General features: G+C 45.4%; 1 protein-coding gene across 1 annotated transcript; it reads left to right on the top strand.

The window, feature by feature from the left end:
• The first annotated feature begins 4,307 nt into the window (after positions 1 to 4,307).
• GJA5 (gap junction protein alpha 5) lies at positions 4,308 to 21,905 on the top strand. The gene is made up of 2 exons (XM_058538973.1): positions 4,308 to 4,376; positions 19,339 to 21,905. The coding sequence occupies exon 2, from the start codon at positions 19,371 to 19,373 to the stop codon at positions 20,445 to 20,447; it is 1,077 nt and encodes a 358-aa protein (XP_058394956.1). The 5' UTR covers positions 4,308 to 4,376; positions 19,339 to 19,370; the 3' UTR covers positions 20,448 to 21,905.
• The last annotated feature ends 534 nt before the right edge of the window (positions 21,906 to 22,439 follow it).

The following is a 22,439-nucleotide window of genomic DNA, read 5'->3' as shown; positions in this document are numbered from 1 at the left end:
ATCCTAAAATATCCTACCTGCCTTAAGCCCAAGAAGAGGTATGGATGTGACTTTGACCTTTTCTTTGGGATTAAAACTTGAGATGTGTTGAGAGTAGATTCATAGACCAAAGCACCAGGGGCAAAGAAATCTGTGTTTCTTTTGCCTTCTACTTTTTGGAACAGGGTGTTCTTGCCCATTTTAACCACTATCTGGAAAGTAAAAGTCTTTAAGGGGATGGCTTATGCCTGTGGTGTCTGCATCTCCACTGGCAGAAAAGTGTGATCTCAGTCCAGTAACCATGGCTCCAATTATCCATTTATGCCCTCTAATGTGGCATGGGGGACTCAACGCTCTCACAATTAGATGCTAACAGAACTTATTTGCATGTGTAGTCTTGTAGGATCTAAGGGAGGCGGCTGTTTAAACATCTGGACCACAGTGTCTTGGGGAGGAAACTCGTAGAGTCAGAGGTTCATCTGGTAGAAGAGACACCGAAAGGTCTTTTTATTTGCCCTCCTGCCTCTAAGGAGAAGCAAAAAAGAAGTAATTTTCAAAGTGCAACCTTTAAAAGACTTGTAGAAAAGGTGATTGTGCCCCTTCCTGGAAATCTCAGATGGTGCTGCACCACCTTCACAGTCATGGTCAAGCACAATCTCTCCTGCTAGGGTAGAAGCCCATCCTTCTTATGCCAGCTGTAGATCTGTTTGCTCCCACCTGGAGGGCCTGGTGCCGTCCTCTCTGAGTGGGCCAACGGGTTTCATGAGAATTTCCTCTACAGCCATGGGGAGAAAGTGCCTGACCTTTGGCATCAGGCAGACCTTTTCTCCACTTATTAACTGAATAATCTTAGGCAAGTTAATAAACTTCTCTGGGGCTGAATTTTCTTTTCTGTAAAATGGAAATAATACTGTAGTATCTATCTTGCAGTGTTGTGAGGTGAAAATGCCTGGTACATAGAAGGTCTTCAATAAATGTGCCTTTCCCTTTCCCCTTCATTATAACACAACAAAGAGGTCACTCTATATGAACCTGGTTTCCAAATGATTTTTTTCTCACATAACTTAACACTTTATTATATCATTATGCGTTGAGGACAAATACATATAGAATATGGCCATTTATACCAATTATTTTGTCTAACTAGCTCTTTTTCTGCAACTAGAATGTCAGCTTCTTGCAGTCAAGGGATGGCCTTGTCTCCCAATTAGCATAGGCTGGGCCCATAGGAGTGGCCAATGAATCCTTGTCCAAGAGACCTTGATGGATGGTTAGATGATCTTTAGAAGGTCACCTTTCTGTCTTTCCATCTCCAAGGAGAAGAATGTGAAATGTGCCCAGCACAAAGTCCAGGACATAGCAAATGTGGAATGATGTCTATTTTGCCATCCTACTTCTACAGCTTTTCCCAACAGGTATTACTTACCAATGCTTTGGCCAGATTTTGGCTTCCTCTCTAAATCCTCTCTGAGTTCTCCATATTTTTTCATATGAGGAACACAGACCTCAGTACCTCTTTCTACGACCCTTTCTTCAGCTGAACATGAGGGCCTGGAAGACTCTCAGTTTCTACCCTGGCCCTTGCCCTATACCTCCTTTTCTGGGGCATCAGGAATCTGCTCATGGTGTCCTTCTTAGATATATGGTGACAGCCAGATTTAGCCCCTTTAGGCAATCACCACAGCCCAACTGACATTTTCCTTAGTTTCGTTGGAGTCCTTACCTGAGCCTGGGAAGGACCCAGGTGAGGAAGAAACCAGACTTCTGAAGGCCTTGCCAAAGCAGCTTGGCTTTGGGCCATCAAAATATACTGTGTCCTAGATGCTATCCTGAGTGGGGTGCCTGGTTGGAGAGCTGCTCAACTTCATTGGCATCAGGCAGTTGGGATGATACGAGTTCGAGACCTCAGTCTTCTCCCAGCCCTGACCCGGGCTTCCTGGATCACCTCTAGCAACCGATCCAGTTTCTTCACTGTTTCATTTCTCTACCTGCCCAGCAGGGTGGGAGTATTTACCTTCCGTGCCTGTGCTCTCTCTAGGATCATGGATGTGCCGGCATCTCGGCAATTCTTCCCTTCTGGGCATTCAGAGGAAAATGGCATTGTCCCTTCATCCCCAGCCTTGCCCCCAGCTAGATGGTTCTTTGGCAGCCAATGATCTAGGAATTAACACTCCACTAAACCTTCCCCACTCTCAGATTATCCTTTAACTGAGACTTATGTGTTCTTTAACTGGCCATCTCCTGGCTGGAGATAAGATATTTCCAGGAGCTCCCAGCTTTTGTAGAGTGGCTAGGATGTAAGGACAAAGCAATCATATAGGGACACTCTCTGCTTTGGAAAACAAACTGGGTATCACCAGGGCTATCTGTGGTTCACATGCTGAATTCTTTCCCAGGAGTCTGGTCCAGCCATGGTAAGTACAGGCAGGAAGAGATGGGTATTGTATTGTATTGTATTTTGCAGTCATAGCCATAGCATTTACCATATACCAGACATGGTTCTAAGTGCTTTACATATACCTGTTAGTCCTTATGACAACCCTAGGAGGTAGTTATTATTAGCCCCAATTTACAGTTGAGGAAACTGAGATGCACAGAGGTGAAGTTAGCTTGTCCAATGTTACACAGCTAGTAAGTGGTGGAGCCAGGATTCAAATCCAGGCAGGCTGCCCCAGAATCTGCTCTGATGCTACACAGGAAAAAGAGGGAAACTCTGGCTAAGGAATCAAGAATCCTGGGTTTATTTTCAACAGGGCTGCTGCCTCCCTAGACACAGGAAATTTGGTCCCCTGTTCTTTCCCCTCTTGCTGATCCTAAGCTTATTCACCCATGAAAAATATCGCCCACTAAAGAAACAGTTTTGCAAAATGTTGGAATGTTTGTGAATGGTGCTACATGTGAAAGTGATAATGTGGAGCAAAGCAATGGATCTGGGTCTGGTCCTGCCTCTGCCACCTACTTTACTATCTGCGACACTGACAAGTGGCCTTGACTCTCTGGGCCTCAGTTTCCCTGGCTGTTCCAGATGATCTCTGGGGTTTTCTTCTAGCTCTCATAATCTGTGGGTTCTTGGTCATTGGTTTGTCTGGTTTCAGTCCACTCATTGTAACTTCTATCATTGATATCTATCACATTCCAACTGGATTCATGGCTGAGTGCTTAAGATGAGGAATTGTGGAACAGAGCTGATAATGAGGGGAGCTGGAGGGGAGAGATGCCTCACAGTTTCTGAATTTGCTCACTTGTGACATGTGATCTAATAAGAGACAAGCTTACTTCCATCGGCTCAATTCCAGCTAGGAGACCTGTATGCTTTTGTGGAAAGAGCAAAGAGGTGAATTTGGCATCAGCTAAAACTTCTAATCCAGAATTTACCATTTGCTCACTGGGTCACCATGATCATGTTCCTTGATTTCTGTGAATCTCAGTTTCCTCAAATGTGAAATGTAGAAATGTCTACCTTGAAGAAGTGGAAATTGGAATGATTAAGTGAAATAAAAATAGAATATGTATAGATCGATATCTATTTATCTATCTCTATCTCCATCTCTACCTCTGTCTCTGTCTCTATCTATATCTATCTATATCTATATCTTTATCTGTCTTGCCCCTAGCAGAGTGCCTGGTACATAGAAGGTGCTCTCTTCTAGTTAGAGGAGGAAGAGAGAAGAAGACAGCCCTGGTGGTGGGGATGCCCTCTCCCCATCCTTTGGAGCTTTCAGGTTAGCCCTGAAAAGTGTCTATTCTGGGTGCTGGTGTTGTGATTTGTGAGACCATGTTTCCTGTGCTAGCTGGTGCTCAGCTCACTGATGTGGGCATTCTAGAGGTCCCCAAAAGATCTGTTCCATGAATGAGCACCTTTTTCTCTGAAGACAGGAAAAGGCTGGGAGGAGGGATCTCTTGGGTAGTGCCGGTTTTCCCGCTGATGTTCCAGGAAAGCCGTGGCCTGAGGAGCCTGAGGAGGCTCAGCAGAGGGCTGGGCAGGCCAAGAGCTAAGGAGGCGGTGCCCCACCAGCCCAAGGGAGAGGGCCAGCAGCAAGGACTGTGGTGACAATGACAGTGGGAGGGCAGGGGGGGAGGAGGAGGGCTCTGTCTCCTGAGGAGAACACAGTAAGGAGAGGCTGCAAGGAGGTGGAGGGAAGAAAACTTTTCAAATGAGGAGCAAAGATTCTAAGAGTGCAAAAGAGAGAGGGGAGGGAGGGATCCAGAGGGGGAAGGGGGTGGAGAGAGAGAGTAGGAAGAAGTGGGAGGAGGGAGGGCGACAGATACTGATTAAAAAGAGGGTGGAAGAGGAACAACTGACAGGCTCAAGAGCAAGGAACAGTGGGCAGTCAGAGACGAGAAGGCCAGAGAAGGAAGAAGCCAACGGAAATCCCAGAGAGGAGGAAGAGAAGAAGGTAAGGGTAGACTTGAATTTTAAGAGAGAAAACTATCAGTTGATGGGAAGTAGCCAGAAGAGACAGCCTTGAATTCCAGGCTGGATAACAACAAAGCTCTTTTTCTGTATCTGTGGGTTTATTTCCTACCCTTCTCACTATTCCCTGTGATGCTGAGGTTTGGATATATTAAGGAGGATGGTTTCTGAAGCAGCAGATAAATTACTTACTTGATTTGTAAGGAGCTGTAGGAATGTGAGTGGAGGCCCTTGGAATTAGTTTACTTCTTGTGGAGTTGTAGTGCTCCAGGGGCATCTTACAAGCAGGTCACCAGTCCCTTTCCAAGCACTTTTATTAAGATGGGATTGGCCCTTTAAAAACAAAAACCATCACTGTTTTATGATCTTTCGTCTAGGCTTGGAATCTTTTTTGAAATGCTTTCCACAGCATCTAGGGGAGTGTTTTAATTTTTTTCCCCCTAAGGCATGTTGGATGGTTTAAAAATATTCCCTGCTTAGTTTCCTGCAGAGGATCATGTCCCTGCTGTGCATTGTGAGCAATCAGGCCTGCCACTCACGGTCAGAGGAAAGAGGCTGGTGAGACCCAGAGAGGAAGCCTGGGAGAGGCACCCACTGAAGGTCTCCTTTCCTCCTGGGCAGGGTAAGGTAGAGGGCCGCAGGGCAGAAAGGTTTCTGTCAGCTCCTTGACCTCTCTTCTGAGAATGTGGTGAAAGACCCTGGGCTCAGGAGCCAAGTGACCTGGGTTCTGGTGCACTGAGTGGCTGTGTGACCTTGGACTGGACACTTCCCCCTTCTGGGCCTCAGTTTCCTCATCTCTAAAACGAGGGGTTTGAAGCAGAAAGATTCTTTTGGTTCCACTCAGCAGTAACATTGCACAAGGCTATGATTCCTTAGGCTCATGGCACCTCAAATCACTGAAAAGGGCAGATTGATGTGAGGATTTTACATCCTTACTGTACTTTTGTTCCGCCTCCCTGTATCCCACCATAATGGGGGGGACTCCTGGTTCTTACTCCTCAGCATCTCACTGGGCTGTTTCCTGAAAAAGGCTCTGGCATACCAGGTCTGCCTGGCCTGAGGGAAGGAAGGGGAGCACAAGGAGCCCTGGACAGGGAGCCAGGAGACCTGGGAGACATTCAGCAAAACTGAACAGAGACGAGACCAAGGCCATTTGCCTGGTGGGGTGAGCTCATGGCTCGGCACACAAGCTGGTATTTAGAGGCATCCCAGCCTGACTTTCATATCAGCAGGCCAAGTGGCCTCCATCTCTTCCACCCACTGCCCCCAGAGTCACAGCCAGCCCAGACCCTGATTCACTGCTGTCTAGGGACAACTCTGAATTTTCCACCTTCCAGCCAGGTTCCCCAGGGCGGCAGAGCTGTTTGGAGCCTGCTCCCCAAGCTGTCCTTCTAAGTGTTTTCCTCACTCAGCAGCTGCCAAGGAGCAGTCCCAGTGAGACCACAGGAATAGCAGAGAATGGTGGGAGGTGTGTTCCCTGGCTTCCAAACTGGCATCCTCTGGGCATCCCCTCACCCAGACACATGATGTTCATAGAGCCATGGCAGTAACACAATCGTGCTGCCCTGTTTTGCCACTGCCTTGGAACCCCAGAGATGTTCTTGCTGGGCTCTTGAAACTGGTTATTGTTCTTATCTCCTTGCTGCCTCACTCCTGTCCCCGCTCCTAGTACTGGCCTAAAGTCCTAAGCCATTAGAACTGGAAGAGGTCTCTTAGATTGCCAGTCAACCTCTTCTTTGACAACTAAGGAGAACAAGGCCTAGTAAAAGGAAGTGACTTGTTGGAGGTGAAATGGTGAGTCAGGGCCAGTTCAGTTGAGAGAACATCCTGTTGTGCTCACTCGCATCTAGGGCTCTTCTGACTTCGGTGTTTGGCTGTGTTTTCTGAGCCTCTGTTTCTCCCTCACCCTCCCCACTTCTTCCATTTAAGCATCTCTACAATCCTATTTTCTGGTAGTGACACCCACTTGCCCACCTGCTCCCCATCATCTCTTCTGGCTGGTGAGGGGCACATGCAGTGGAAGTTTTGGGCTCTAGCAGCCAGCAGGGCTACCACAGTGCAGCCTGGCCTCTGGGATACCCGCTGATCCCACCTCTGGGCCCAACCAATTAAAACAGGACAGGGAGCCTGTCTGTGTGGATCAATCAGGACAGGACCTAGAAGACCTGCAAGTCCTCAGGGCCACGGAGACCCAGGCCCAGGCTCTGCCCTCTGTCCCAGGGAAGACTTCACCCACCAGGGATTCCAGCAGCTCTCTGTGTGAACTTACCCCACTGTGGGCTCAAGGATTGAGCTGACCAAAGGGGAGAGAGGCCCATTTTTCCAGGAAACCTTCAGGTCTCCTAGAAAAGAAGCTGACTTCCTTTCTATAGTCAGAATTTGCCGACTCCTGGTAAATGACAGCTTGATGCCACTTTGTGAATCAATTGTTTCTGACATATTAGCAAATCATGGGCAAGAAAAATTCAGCCTTCAACAAGCCACTCACATTCACAAAGAAAGAGGTTAATAAATACTTTCCTTGTAAGGTTTTATGAAGATTAAATAAAATAATGTATTTAAAATGGCTATGACATAGTAGGTGCTCAATGAACAATAGAACAGTAGGGTAGAATTCAGGTCACCTGATCCTCAGCCCAAGTCTCTTTGAATTGGTGCAAAGGCCTTTCCACAGTGGGCTCACCATGACATGTAATTCTGAGACAGTACTGATTGGTTTTTCTAGTTGCACAGATTTTTTTTCTAGGACTATATTTGCTGACCTCTAAGTTGGGAGTCAGAAAGTCTGAATTTGCCTCTTGGCTTTGCTACTAACTTGCCATCCTATCACAACTGGGAGAGTCACAAACTCCCCGGATGTTCTAACTTAGAGGTAGAAGGGCCTTTAGCAACCATCCAGCACAACCACTTTGTTTTACACATGAGCAAACTGAGGTTCAGGGAGGAGGAATGTCTTGTTTAGAGTCACAAAGAAACAGCTGGAACCAGAAAGAGCCTCTCTTATGAGGCTCTTGTTCACAGAGGACTTCTAGAATCTTAATCCAACCGGGTATCTTCATGATATAGAACTTCAAGAGACGGCAGATGTGATTAGGGGTCAGGATGCCCCTTCCCCTCAGATCACAGTGTAGATAGCCTCCTATTTCTCTTCCAGGTAGAAACGAGCCAGCTTCAAACATACCCTGTGGACATGCCTTTGGCTTGGTGATCAGATTCAAAAGTGCTGTAGCTCCTCAGAAGGAAAGAATTACACAAAGTACACATTTTATAATATGGACACTTATGGAGTCCATCTCGAGGCCGAAAAGCTTGAGTTAAAGAAAAGTTCAGAGGCAGCTTGGACCAGTTACCAGAATGAGAGGGGCCTGATCAGAGTGGGGCCCTGTACCTCCTTTCCTTTCCACCCCTGCTCCGGAGGGTCTTCATGCCTAGTGAAAGAACTAATTTACAGTTAAATGAATATCTTTTTCATTGCTTGTGTTTTCCCTACCTCTGATAGTCACCTTCCCCGACCCAGCGCCACGTGGAGGTCCTTGCTGTGTCACTCTAACCAGTCTGCTGCACTGTCAAATTCTGCATCAAGTTGCCTAGTTGGATCATGTTTGAGAGGAGTTGTTACTGGAAATGTCAAAAAGAAAATAAGGAATTAACATTATTGAGTGTCTACTAAGTGCCAGATACTGTTCTAGGCATTTCCACATATCCACATGTTGTTTAATCTCTATGAGTCAACATTCCTTTTGCTCCGATGAGGAGGAAACTGAGAGGTTAAGTGACTTGCCTATAGTCACACAACCAGAGAGTGATGGAGGCAGGGTTTGAATCTCACTATTTCTTAGGAACTGTGAGTCCCAATGCCTAACTATTCTGTTTCTATTGCTTTTGTTATGATTTAATAACAATGGAACACCAGAGCCTGCTGTTTGGCCAGCCGAGAACCCAGCAGTAGACACTGCCGCAGCCAAGAGCACTTACTGGCTAAAAAAGGAAATCACTTTCTATATGTGAATTCTGGCCAAATGGTGGCAGATGCTGAAGAGTCTGGGAATCCTGACCACTGTGGGCTGAGGGCCTCAATATAATCATTAATTCTAGAAACAGCATATGCAAGGGATGGTCAACCAGTAAGCCAGAGGCTAACAGGAAAAACCCTGGGCCTCTTATGGGAAAGTGGGGAAAGCCATGCTTAAGGGAGTTAAGAGACGAGTCCTGCTCACAGATTTCTCACCAGCTGTCAGTCCTAGGGCCTCTTTGATTTTCTTGCCCTTTTAGAGATAGAGAGAGAAGGCAGGCTTTGGAGTTAGGCAGACCAGGTTCGAGTCCCTTATCCAGCATTTGCTACTTGTGTGACTTTGTACAAATTACTTAACCTCTGAGCCTCAGTTTTCTCAGCCATAAAAATGGGATGATACTACTTTCCTAGCAGGGTTAATGTAGGGTAGAAAGTATAGTTGTAAAATGCTTCACACACGGGAAACACTCAACTTAGTGGTATCTGTTATCACTATTACCTCACTTCCCTGGAGCCTAGTCTTCACTTTGTATAAAACTAAGGTGTTGAGTTTGATCTCGGATTCCTTTCAGCTCTACTGTAGCTATGACACAATAGTAGAAATAATAAAGAAATATAAGCATTTCATGAATATAATTTTCATTAATAACTGCATAGGTATTAATCAACCCATTCAGGGTAATTAATAAAGACCACGCAATATTTCACTGTAATTGAATATCTTCATTTGCCACCCCCTCCTATTCACTCCTTGTAAATATTTCTTCTTCCAACATTTTAAGAAGAAAATTACTTATCCTAGCATAATTCTCTTTCTGCACTGCCTGCTCCCTTCCACCTCCTTGGCTTTAAAACAACTGTCTGCCAGCAGGGTGTCTCTGAGTGGACCACGCTGTCCTTGCCAGAATAAAATAATTAAATTGGAAGAGGAGTTAATTATCTGCGATTGGCTGCAGTAGGAGGAAAACTGAAGTGATACTTATCTCTCCCATTTGTCTCTTTCTCCTTCTCTCTCATCTCAATCTTCCTCTCCCCTCTATGGTAATCAAGGTTCAGGGTTGCAGGCCCCCATCGGCTTCTAATTCTGGGAAAGGTGCCCATACTGGCCGACTCAGTAGCTGTAGCCATAGCATGCGCCTGGTTGTTTCCCCTGAGGCTGAGGTAGCTACCCCAAACTTAAATGAGGAAAAGAATGTAAACTCTACGTGTAAGAATTATGCCCAACCACTTATAAATTAACTCCCTATCCTAACAATTCTCTCAAACGTCCCTGCAGCAGTCATCTTATGTAAAAGTGGCCTGCCTTTGACTGGTAAGGATTTTCAAAGAAAGGACCTTTAGGTGATTTAGACAGTGTCTAGTCCAGTCGTTAAGGCAGGGGCATTGCTGTCCCGACAACATAAGAACTGAGTTTCATGCCATCTCCACCACTTACTAGCCGTATGATCTTGCTCAAGTCACCATCTGTGAGCCCTGTAAAAAGGAGACAGGGATAATCCCTACTTCCTCAGGTTGTTGTTAGACTCAAATGAGAAAATATCAAGAAACTTGCAGAATGTCTGGCATATAGAAAGGTCTCAATAAGTGTTAGCTTATTTTATTATTATCACCTAGATTCAAATTCTTTTTTTGTGTAACTCTGCGTAAACTAGAAAATGGAGCTGAGAATCTCCAAGGATGATGACGATTTCTGAGGTAGCTGAGGATCAAGACCACTTTCTCATGAAATTCTCCCTATATATCCATTTTAGGGAGAATCTATTGGGGTGAGGTAAAATCAGAAAAATGCACTTTAATGAATAAGGTACTAAGGAGTTCTGAGATGATGGTTTTACTTGCGCTTTACTTTATAAAGCCAACTTTGATGTCTGGCAGAGCATAGGAGCTCAATAAACACTTTCTGAACTGAGCTGCACTGACATGATATTATGTCTAAGGCATCCTTTAAGTGAGGCCCTTTGGGTTCTTTTACAGCAGAATTCTCTTAATTGGGAAGCAAGTCAACCCTGCCCCGTGCCACATTCCACTGTATGGTGAGTGGAATTATAGCATGGACCCAGGGGATTGTTATTATTACTATAAATAACAACCTTTATTGAGAACCAGAGATCTGATAGATACTGTCCAGAAACATGTGTCATTGTCCTGAATTAGACTCAGACTCTGTGGAGTGGTCTTGTAATCTAATTTTGACAAACTTGAGTGAGCTCCCCAGTGATCTGTGGGGAGGAGGCAGAGAAAGGAATAGTCCATGGTGACTAAGTCCCTGCTCTAGACACATCCAGTCCTGCTCAGCCAAGTGGAGTGCTCTCTCTCATGGGCAGAAAGAAGCCTCTGTGGCTTCTGTCTCCCTAGTATTCTGGTCACCATAGTCATTGTGCAGGTGCCCCTAGGTCAGCTTCCAAGGGAGACCTCTCTACCAGCATTAGGTGTTTTGAGTGACCTGAATGCTGTCATTCATCCATTGTTGTTGCTTTTAAAAAGTACATAATCAACCTACCAGATGCAAGGCACAATATTATGCATTAAGGGGGAAGGGAGGGTAGGGGGATTTCAGGGGGAGGACACAATGATGAACAGACATGGGGCTTGTCTTCATGGAGCTCAGGTTGAGTTAGAGAGATAACACACAGCCAGTAAAGCAAGTAACTCTCATTATGTATGTGAAACTCCAGTGGCTTTACAGTTCAGCTGCTGCCTTGGGGGGACACAGAAATTGTTGTCAAATCCTGTATTATAAGGGCTGTTATGTGTGGCTCCAGAGGACAGAACTAGAATCAACAGAAGGGAGAGAATTTTCAAGGCATCCCTATGGTAGCTTCCTGCTCACTCGCAATATGCCTTCTTGAGCAGGAGAGTTGAGGGTGCATTTTCAGCAGTGTGCTGGGTGGCACCTGTCACCTGCAGCCTACCTAGTGTATGCTGCAGCCATCACTTAAGGACTTCTATGAGCAGGGTGATTACTTATTGTGCCCTGCCTTATATCCCCTACCCCATTTGGGGGCTGTGTTAGATTAGAGTCTGCCCACAGGAGCAAGTCATGTACTGAACATGGTCCATCATGTAGGTTGAGAACTACTCTGAACTACTAGGCATGGCCTCCAAAGCCCTCCATTATCTGCCCCTGCCTATTCTGCAGACTCTCCCTCCCTGTTCTGCTTATTGTCCTCTGAAACCATGCTGGGTCTCACTTGGTAGATTTGTTCATGTAGTTGTCTTTGTCTGGAATTCCATCTCTTCCATACCTCCCCTCTCCCCAACTCCTCACCTCTACAAACATCACCTACACCTAACTCCTACTCAAGGGTTGCCTCCTTTGGGAAGCCTTCTCTACCCACCCTCCACCCTCACCCCTGGCTGGGGTCAGTATTCTTTTGTGCATCTGCATAGCATGCTGCACTTACTTCTCTCCTAGTATTCACCACATTCGGTTGTGTTTGTATCCCTCACCAGACAATGAGTTCCTTCAATATCGAGGCTTATTGATTTTTAGGTCCCTAACTTCTAGCACATAAGAAGACACTCAGCACAGGCATACCTCAGAGATATTGTGGGTTTGGTTCCAGACTACCACAAGAAAGCGAATATCACAATAAAGTGAGTCACATAAATTTTGTTTCCCAGTGCATATAAAATTTATGTTTACACTATACTGTGACATATTAAGTCTGCAATAGCATTATGTCTAAAAAACAGTACATACTTTAATTAAAAAATACTTTATTGCTAAAAAATGCTAACCATCATCTGAGCCTTCAGTGAGTTGTAATCTTTGTGCTGTTGGAAGGTCCTGCCTTGATGTTGATGGCTGCTGACTGATCAGGGTGGTGGTTGCTAAAGGTTGGGGTGGCTGTGGTAATTTCTTCAAGGATAATATAATAAGACAACAACGAAGTTTGCCACACCGATCAACTCTTCTTTTCACGAGCAATTTCTCTGTGGCATGAAATACTGTTTGATAACATTTTACTCACAGCAGAACTTCTTTCAAAATTGGAGTCAGTCCTCTCAAACCCTGCCAGTGCTTTGTCAACTAGGTTTACGTAATATTCTAAATCTTTTGTTGTCATTTCAACAATCTTCACAGTATCTTCACCAGATGTAGATTCCATCTCAATAAACCACTTTCTTTGCTCATCCATAAAAAACAATTCCTCATCTGTTGAAGTTTTATCATGAGATTACAGCAATTCAGTCACATCTTCAGGTTCCACTTCTAAATTCAAGTTCTCTTACTATTTCCTCCACTGAAGTCTTGAACGCCTCAAAGTCATCCATGAAGGTTGAAATCAACTTCTTCCAAACTCCTGTTAATATTGATATTTTGACCTCTTCCCATGAATCATGAATGTTCTTAATGGCATCTAGAATGGTGAATCCTTTCCAGAAGGTTTTCAATTTACTTTGCCCAGATCCATCAGAGGAATCACTATCTATGGCAGCTGGAGCCTTACAAAATGTATTTCTTAAATAATAAGACTTGAAAGTCAAAATTACTCCTTGATCCATGGGCTGCAGAATGGATATTGTGTTGGCAGGCTTAAAACAACATTAATCTCATTGTACATCTCCACCAGAGCTCTTGGGTGACCAGGTGCATTGTCAGTGAGCAGTAGTATTTTGAAAAGAACCTTTTTCTGAGCAGTAGATCTCAACAATGGGCTTAAAATATTTAGTAAACAATTTTGTAAGAAGACGTGCTGTCATCTAGGCTTTGTTGTTCCATTTATAGAGCACAGGTAGAGTAGATTTAGCATAATTCTTAAGGGCTTTAGGATTTTCAGAATGGTAAGTGAGCACTGGCTTCAACTTGGTTACCAGCTGCATTAGCCCCTAATAACAGAGTCAGCCTGTCCTTTGAAGCCTTGAAGCCAGGCATTGTCTTCTCCTTTCTAGCTATGAAAGTCCTAGAAGTCATCTACTTCCAATATAAGGCTGTTTTGTCTACATCGAAAATCTGTTGTTTAGTGTAGCCGCCTTCATTATTTACCTTAGCTCAATCTTCTGGATACCTTGCTGCAGCTTCTGCATCAGCACTTGCTGCTTCACCCTGTACTTTTATGTTATGGAGATGGCTTCTTTCCTTAAACCTCATGAACCAATCTCTGCTAGCTTCAAACTTCTTCTGCAGATTCCTCACCTCTCTCAGCCTTTGTAGAATTGAAGAGAGTTAAGGCCTTGCTCTGGATTAGGCTTTGGCTTAAGGGAATGTTGTGGCTGGTTTCATCTTCTATCCAGACCACTAAAACTTTCTCCATATCAGCAATAAGGCTGTTTCACTTTCTTATCATTCGTGTGTTCACTGGAGTAGCACTATTCATTTCCTTCAAGAACTTTTCCTTTGCATTCACAGCTTGGCTAACTGTTTGGCGCAAGAGGCCTGGCTTTTGGCCTACCTCAGCTTACGACACGCCTTCCTCACTGAGCTTAATCATTGCTAGCTTTTGATTTAAAGTGAGAGACGTGTGACTCTTTCTTTCATTTGAACACTTAAAGGCCATCGTAGGGTTATTAATTGGCCTAACTGCAATATTGTTGTGTCTCAGGGAATAGGGAGGACTGGGGAGAGGGAGAGAGATGGGGGAACAGCTCATCAGTGGAGCAGTCAGAACAAACACAACATTTATCAATTAAGTTTGCCATTTTAAATGGGCGTGGCTTGTAGCTCCCCAAAACAATTACAATAGTAACTTCAAAGATCACTTATCACAGATCACCACAACAAATATAATAATGACGAAAAAGTTAGAAATATTGTGAGAATTACCAAAATGTGTCACAGAGACATGAAGTGAGCAAACACTGTTGGAAAAATGGTGTTGACAGACTTGCTGAATGCAGGGTTGTTACAAACCTTCAATTTGTAAAAAACACAGTATCTGCAAAGTGCAATAAAATGAGGCATGCCTATACATGTTTGTGAAACTGAACTGATTTACACTTTTCCATAATCCCCTCAGCACTCCACCCAGTGCTGGTCACATCAAGGGAGTGTCAGAAGTATCTGCTTGATTGCATAAAAGCTGACCCCTGGACCTTATCACTAAATGGCAGTGTTGTGTCTCAAATCACTCACTGCCCCAGGGTGAGCAGGAGCTTTTGAAGATCCAAAGGGGGAGACATAAGAATTGCTGGGCTCCACCCTTGGAGAGGAGATGGAGGGAAACTTTCTGTTGTGCACCAGACTTGATCAGAAACTCTGGAGTGAAGCCCTGGACCTGTTTCTTTGAGCAAATCTCTTATCTTTTCTATATGTTTCCTCCTCTGCAAAACAAAGGCAATAACCATCATTCCACAAAGTGGTTATGAGGATTAATCCGTTCAACAATAAAAATTGAGTGTCTATATGTCCTGAAGGTATTCAATCTTGAACAAAACAAATATGGTCCCTCACTCTTGGAGTCAACAAGAGAATGTAGGGGAAGCATTTTGAACTGTGTAAGATTTTATTTTTTTATTGCTGGACTTACGAAGGAAGATTTGAGCCTCCATAGGATCACTTTGCAATCTTACTGCTAGACCAAACACTTTTTTCAATCATTAAGAAAGCATTTATTATGCACCTAATGAGAGAACCTAATGCAATAAGTATACAAAGTAGACGACAAAGCTTTTGACTTTGAGAAGTCTACTACTCACTTTAGGGAAAAAGCTGTTAAATCCTTGAGGACAGGAATCATGCCTGATTTTATTAATTCACCAGATACCACTGAGTGCCTAACATGTGCCAGGCCTGGGACCTCTTAGGTATTATTTTCAGTACCCAGAACAGTGGTAGGCACATAGTAGGAACTCAAAAAAGTACTTGTGGTTTGGCTTATAGACAAGAAGCTTTTGGAGAACAAGGGTGAGGTAGCATATAACCAAGTGTGGGAATGTGTCCTATATGCTGGAGGGTAATTTAGAGTCTTCAGAGTTCAGGACATGTTAAAAAGGGCTGAGATCAATTTAAGAAGACTTCTCCATTTCTACCTAGAGCTATGGGCTCAGAGGAAGAGGTCCTGGCTATGAGTTTATGTTCATCTGGGTTGTTCTAAACTGGTTGTCTTTGAAAACTGTGTAGGGAGGCAACAATGCCAACATAAGGAGAAGTACTGGGTTGGGAACATAAATACTGAATTTTATTTCTAACCACATAATACATGAAGTAAAGGAATTACATGATTCATGCTCACTATACACAAAAATCTTCCTTCCTTTCCCTCTTATCCAAGTGCCATGTTATTATTAGCAAACAAGTTCCCTGGTGACTCTTCCAAAATTTTTGCTTTGTCCCAGGGTACGACACACTGGAAGAGGATGTTGAAGGTTTTGGATTGAAGAATCTTCAGAGTTGGGATAATCTTGTCCAGGTTCTAAGGGACCCTCTCTTTTGCCTTGGGGATTTCAGAACTTGTCTCAGTTGCAAAGAGCTGAAGAATTCAATTATCCAGGGCTCTTTGGAGGGCAGTGATCTAATGAGGCCCTACCTAACCCTTTAAACCAGAGTCAACCTGCTGCCATATGTTCCCATAGAGCCCTGTACTTCCTTAATGCTAAAACATATCATGCTTTATTACAACTTTGTGTTTGATCTCTCCCCTTAATTAAGGGAAATCAAGGCAGTTAAGCTCAATAAAGGCAGGGACTCCTGGTTTGTCTTTTTAACTGTCCTATCTTCAGTGCCTCACAAGATGCCTGGCACTTGGAAACCACTCAATAAACTTATTAAAGAATGAATGAAAGGGAAGAAGGACATTGTAGGCAGAGGAAGCATGAGAAGCCAAGATGAAGAGGTGAGAAATTGTGGGCCGTGTATACGTGTAAGGGGAGTTGTGTAGCTTAAGTATTGAATATGTGAGGGGAACAGCGGAAAAAGATAAGATGAGGCTGTGTTGTGGAGGGTCTCAAGTTCAAGTTAAAGAGTTTGGACTTTATGAGTGGCAGGAAGCCAGTGAAGTTCACAGCTAAAGCAGTGAGGTCTATTACCATTGTATTTGATAGAATTTATTCATGGTGTGGGCAGCTTCCTTTGCCCCTCCTAACACAACTTCCTGCTAAAAAATGGATAATAATCTACAAAGAATTTTATATGCTCTACACCCAGTAAACTTAATGAATATCTAATCTACAAGTTTCTTTGGCTGAGGTTGTCGGGGGCCTACAGGGACCTAGTGTAGCCAGGAAACTGACTTCAGCCAGGGACCTTTCATATTTTAACCCGAGCAGCTAGTACATGGTAGCAATTTTAAGTTTCTCTGACCTTGCCTGAGTCATCCAGGAAGTCACAAGGAGAGGACCTTCACCCTATTTGCTGTCACTAGGGCCCCTGGGGTCTGCCCCACCCCTGCCCCTCCTCAGCTAATTTCTCTTGTTCCCTCCTGAGGAGGCATCCTTTCCAATACTGTCTTTCTGATATTCCACGATGTTCCTTTCCTGTACCTGAGCTTTACTTCTTCCAGGTAGGATTCCTTGGACCACAACTGAGGGAGGCAGCAGTCAAGCCTCTTGGCAGACCAGACCAAAGCATCACATTCTTTGCCTGGAACTATTTTTATACATCCTTGGGGACTTGTAAGGAATGAGTGACAGAGTCAGAGAGTCAAGGGAAAAGTCTTCAGGGATTGAGGAGAGTTTGGAAAAGTTGCCCTAAATCCTGGAAGAATATGACATTTGTTTCTCTCTTTCTTTTTATTTCCATTTCTGTTTCCCTCTCACTTTCTCTCCTGCTCCTCTATCTGTTTCTCTCTTCTCCTTTGTAATGCACCTCTCTCTACTTCCTATTTTGTCTTTCTCTCTCCCTCTATTCTTGTCCTTCCCCACCACTTTCCTTGCTAGTAATGGCTGCTTCTTATTCTTAGTTCTTAGATATGGAGCACTGCGCTAAGTGCTTTTTATACACCACCTCATTACATTCTATGAATGGCATAATAGTATTCCCATTCTGCAGATGAGGAAATTGAGACACAGATCTAATAACTTCTCCAAGCTCAGCAGTATGAACAGGCATTTGAACTCCACTCAGTTAACCCCCAAACCATCTTCTCTTAACTGTTACATGATCTCTTTTTCTCCATTTCCAACTCCCTCTTGTCTTTTCCCACTTTTTGCTCCCTTTCCCTCCCTCCCTTCTCTCAGACACTCACCACTTCCTGGTCCCTGCATGCGTGTGGCTGATTCTGAAGGTGGTGAACACTGTGCACGTGCCCAGAAGAGATGACAGACCATTCAAACTTTTATCTAATCAGCCATTTTCCTTTTGAGCAAACGCTCCACAATTTTCCACATTTGGAGGCTACGGGAGAGGGCCCTTCACCACCTGAGGAAAAGGGCAGATGTCTGATAAACCAGAGGAAAGGTCTCAAGACGTGGGTGGGTCTTTGATATGAAGGGGAACGGAGATAAGGCCCTTCACGCTCACTCATGGACTCCCTCATTCCCCGGAACTCTGCATACTCTCAGGGTGGGGAGTGGGGGGCTGGGAGAAGACAGGGCCAGGAGGCTGGTCTCTGTCAAGGTATCAACTCAGGATCCAAGGAAACCTGGACTATGAAATGTGGCACCTCTGCCCTGTTCTTCCTCACATGCATAAAGAATGTTCAGATAGGAAGCAGGGGTGCATTGGCAGTAAAGATGTGAAAGTCACAGTTAGAACTTGACAACCTCTAAGGTCCCATCAGAATCTGAGGTTTTATGACTCTAAGAAGGGTATATTTATGTTCAATTCCCTCCTTTTTTTTTTTTTTTTTTTTTTTGGTCATTCTGTTGATTAGAATTGGTTAGAGGCTTAAGCCATAAGGACACTTATTGCTCATCAAGTAAGAATTCTAGAGGTAGGCGATTAAAGAGTTGATTCAGAGGTCTCAGGGCACTGGCTGGCATTTCTGAGATTCTCTGGGCAGCTTCAGACATCTCAGCTGGACAAAGGGAACTAATGGGGACAGGCAGGAAATGAAGCTGAAGAAGCAGGCAAGGGCCTGATGAGGCAAGGTTTTGTATGGGATATAAAGGTTTGGGGCATTTATTCTGGATATGAAGGTGAGCAGGGCTGTGTGTGGGCACCTTCTGTATGCAGAAGGACAAGCCGAGCCGTACAGCTGAAATGGCTGTACTGTACTGAGGTGGAGGAGACTGGCATTGCCAGCTGCTCACCAGCTGGGGGAACCTGAGCCCTCATTCACAATACCTTTAGCTGCTGTAACCAAACACGTTCTTGTTCATCACCTCCCAATATAGCTGGTCCATGCTGGATGGTTCTGACTGTTACAGAATGCTTCCTGAGGGACCAGATTTGCCACTCCCACCTCACTCTTTTCTCCTCCACCTAGTGCTGCCCCCTGGAGCCATAAAAAAGTCTTTTTCCACCTGACAGCCATTCAAACATAGGGAACATTTGTTGTATTTTCAGCATATCACATACCTCATTTCATTTAATGCTCAAAAATCCTCTGGTGTGGCTATTGCCATCCTCGTTTTACAGACGAGGAAACAGTCAGTGAGGTAGATGCCCAGAGTCACATTCGCAGACTCGAGTCCTGTGTTCTTTCTACCACTCGTGTTTCTCCACGTGTTGTCCTTGGACTGCCTGCATTAGAATCACCTGGGCTGCTTGCTGCAAATCCAGATTCCGGGCGGGTCACCCCAGACCTCCCAAGGTAGAATCTCTGGGGGTAAGAGCATAGAATCCACATTGTAAAACACAGCTCAGCTGATTTCTGGGTCCATTAAAGTGTGGGAACCATACTCGAACCTTGCTAACATGGCCACTTTGAATCTTCTTTCTTTTTATTTTTGCTGGGGGACAAAAAGAGGGCTCTTTAGGTGAATTTGGCTTCTAAGTTGCACTTCCTAAAGAACACATTGGTATCAGCGGAATCTCAGAGCATGATTGGACCTTCTAGACTTGTGCAAAAGCATCCCTCTCTTTTTCTCTTTCTCTCTCCCCCATCTGCAGAAGTCTTGGCGTCTGTCCTCTGCTGAGCCAAGATGGGTGACTGGAGCGTCCTGGGAGAGTTCCTGGAAGAAGTACACAAACATTCCACGGTGATCGGCAAGGTCTGGCTCACAGTCCTCTTCATATTCCGCATTCTGGTGCTGGGCGCGGCTGCTGAGTCATCCTGGGGGGATGAGCAGGAGGATTTTCAGTGTGATACGATTCAGCCCGGCTGCGAGAACGTCTGCTACGACCAAGCCTTCCCCGTCGCGCACATCCGCTATTGGGTGCTGCAGATCATCTTCGTCTCCACGCCGTCTTTGTTGTACACGCTCCACGCCATGCACACGGTGCGCATGCAGAAGAAGCGGAAGCTACGGGAGGCGGAGAGGGCCAAAGACGTCCGGGGCGCTGGCTCTTATGAATACCCAGTGGCCGAGAAGGCAGAGCTGTCCTGCTGGGAGGAAGAGAATGGAAAGATTGTCCTCCAGGGCACGCTGCTCAACACCTATGTCTGCAGCATCCTGATCCGCACCACCATGGAGGTGGCCTTCATTGTGGGCCAGTACCTCCTCTATGGGATCTTCCTGAACACCCTGCATGTCTGCCGCAGGAGTCCTTGCCCCCACCCTGTCAACTGTTATGTATCCCGGCCCACAGAGAAGAATGTCTTCATTGTCTTTATGCTGGCTGTGGCAGGACTGTCCCTCTTCCTCAGCCTGGCTGAACTCTACCACCTGGGCTGGAAGAAGATCAGACAGCGATTTGCCAAGTCACAGCAGGGCATGGCTGAGTGCCAGCTTCCTGGCCCTTCTGCTGGAATAGTCCAGAGCTGCACACCACCTCCTGACTTCTATCAGTGTGTGGAGAACGGCCCTGGAGGGAAATTTTTCAATCCCTTCAGTAACAAGATGGCCTCCCAGCAGAACACAGACAACCTGGCCACAGAGCAAGTGCAAGACCAGGAGCAGATTCCTGGGGAGGGTTTCATTCATATTCGTTATGCCCAGAAGCCTGAGGAACTCAATGGAGTCTCCCCAGGTCATCGCCTCCCCCGTGGTTACCAGAGCGACAAGCGTTGTCTCAGCAAGGCCAGCAGCAAGGCCAGGTCAGATGACCTATCAGTGTGACCCTCCAGTGTGGGGGAGCTAGGACCAGGTGGGAACAAAGGAGGCTCAGAAAGGAAAGATGTGTGCCTTCTGACCCCATCTTTCTCATTCTCATCACTGCTTTGCTCCTTTTGGGCCCTGGGTCTCAATAACATTGCTCATTTATTCCAGAAGATATGACCAGGGCTCTGCAAGTGCAGTCAAACACATGGCTACCCACCCAGGCTGCTGTCCCTTCCCATTCCTCTACCCAGTATACTCTGTGAAGCCTTTCAGTTTACTCATTGAACAGGGGAGAGGAAGGGAAGGGAACCACGGCAAATCTGGCTTGGGATGGATAGCCAGAGGGACAGGATGACTCTCTACATACTAGCCATATACCAAGTTGGTTCTCCAAGTCTCTATGGCTTTCTTGACCCGATCTCCCTTCCACCTGCAAGGAAGAGCCCAAAGTTCCTGGCCAATAAAGAGAATGTATCAAGGAACTTGCATTAGATGTTCTCTTGAATCTGTTGTCTTCTTGGGCCATACTTTAGAGTCGTGGTGAGGTTGCCTTGGGCTGTCCTTGGCTACCTCTCCCTCTACCCAGTCTTACTTAAAAAGAGGTCATTGGAACTTGACCAGCAACCTCAACTTTACAACTGCCTTGATCTGTGCCTCTGGCAAATGTCCCACCTTGGTGATGTTGCAGATTTTCCTTCTGCCAGGGTGTACAACCAGCCTATAAGGATGCAAGCTGCCCTAGGGAGTCACTGTGCACACAGACTCCACTGGAATTCCTGCCACCACCTGTCATCCTGCGGCTCTTTTACAGTTCAACCCAACGATAAAAACCATCCCTTCTGTTTCTCCCTTGGCTATTCACCCAGTGCCCTCCCAAAGACTGTATCCACCAGAATGCCCAAGGAGCCATCATCCTCTCTCAGATCCTGACCAGATCACCGGCCATGGAGGCCAGTGGAATTTCCCCAGGTCTTATTAAAACAAAGAGGGCATTGTGCTTCTAAGATTCCCCTTGGGAAAAAATAATTCTGCTGTGAAGAAGAAAATTAAAAAGGAGAGAAAATACTGGAAAGCTATTTTTCCCTCCTATTTATTTCCCTTGCTGACTGCCAACTTAGAGTGCCAAGATGAGGTGTGATGACAGCTATGGAGGCCCCCAGATCTCTGTCTCCCTGGAGGATTTAGCAAGGGCATACAGGCAGTAGGGGAATCTCCAGCTCCCTTGGCAGGGCTGTTGTTTAAGAGCACAGAGATTCCTATGTCTCCCTGGTGCTCCTAATGAGATTGACACATGAGGATTTCAGGAAAGCCCTGCCTTCCCCAGCGACTGGCCTGGTTTCTCTATTCAGTCCATCTGTAATGGGTGGTTGCTATTTTAGATGAAGGTAAAGGATGCTCAAAATTGAATACCGAGACTTATAGGGAGATGGTTACTTTTTAAAATGCATGTATGTGTGTGTACACATGCTGAGATAGAGTGGGTGAAGGGGAGGGGAGTCCTAAAATAAGGAAAGGAAACCTTAGAGAAACTTTTATCTTCCTGCCCTCCCCTCCAGATGCCTGGCAGAGGGCCTGAGCCTCACTGTTTTCAGTATCATCAGCCTAAACAGATAGGCATGAAAGGTAGGAGGAGGGTGAAGGCTCGGAAGGAGGCACAGCCTCTGGCCCACCTGCCCATCTCCAGGCCCCTCTGCTGATATCTGGATGTTATTGGTGGGTGGAGGGAAGGATGAATGTAGAGAGGTGGAGGCAACTCACTAGGATGCCAGTTAGAGAAGAATGACTGGTCATCCCAGGTTCCTGGAGGGAACACCTTACTATATTGTCTGGCACTGGCATTAAGACTCTCTCTTTCTCTCAAAAAAAAATAAGACTCGCTCTCCTTCCATCTCTGAAATGTGTTTGTTTTGTGAAATGAGTGTTCTTGGATTAGAAATTTTATGAGATCAGTCCTTGATGATGGGGCTTTCAAGAAAGAAAAAGCTGTAATATGTGTAGTTTGTCTTAATA

Source organism: Diceros bicornis, chromosome 4, assembly GCF_020826845.1.
Source record: "Diceros bicornis minor isolate mBicDic1 chromosome 4, mDicBic1.mat.cur, whole genome shotgun sequence".
In the NCBI taxonomy this organism is placed as follows: Eukaryota; Metazoa; Chordata; class Mammalia; order Perissodactyla; family Rhinocerotidae; genus Diceros; species Diceros bicornis.
This window is presented reverse-complemented; position numbering and strand designations above follow the sequence as displayed.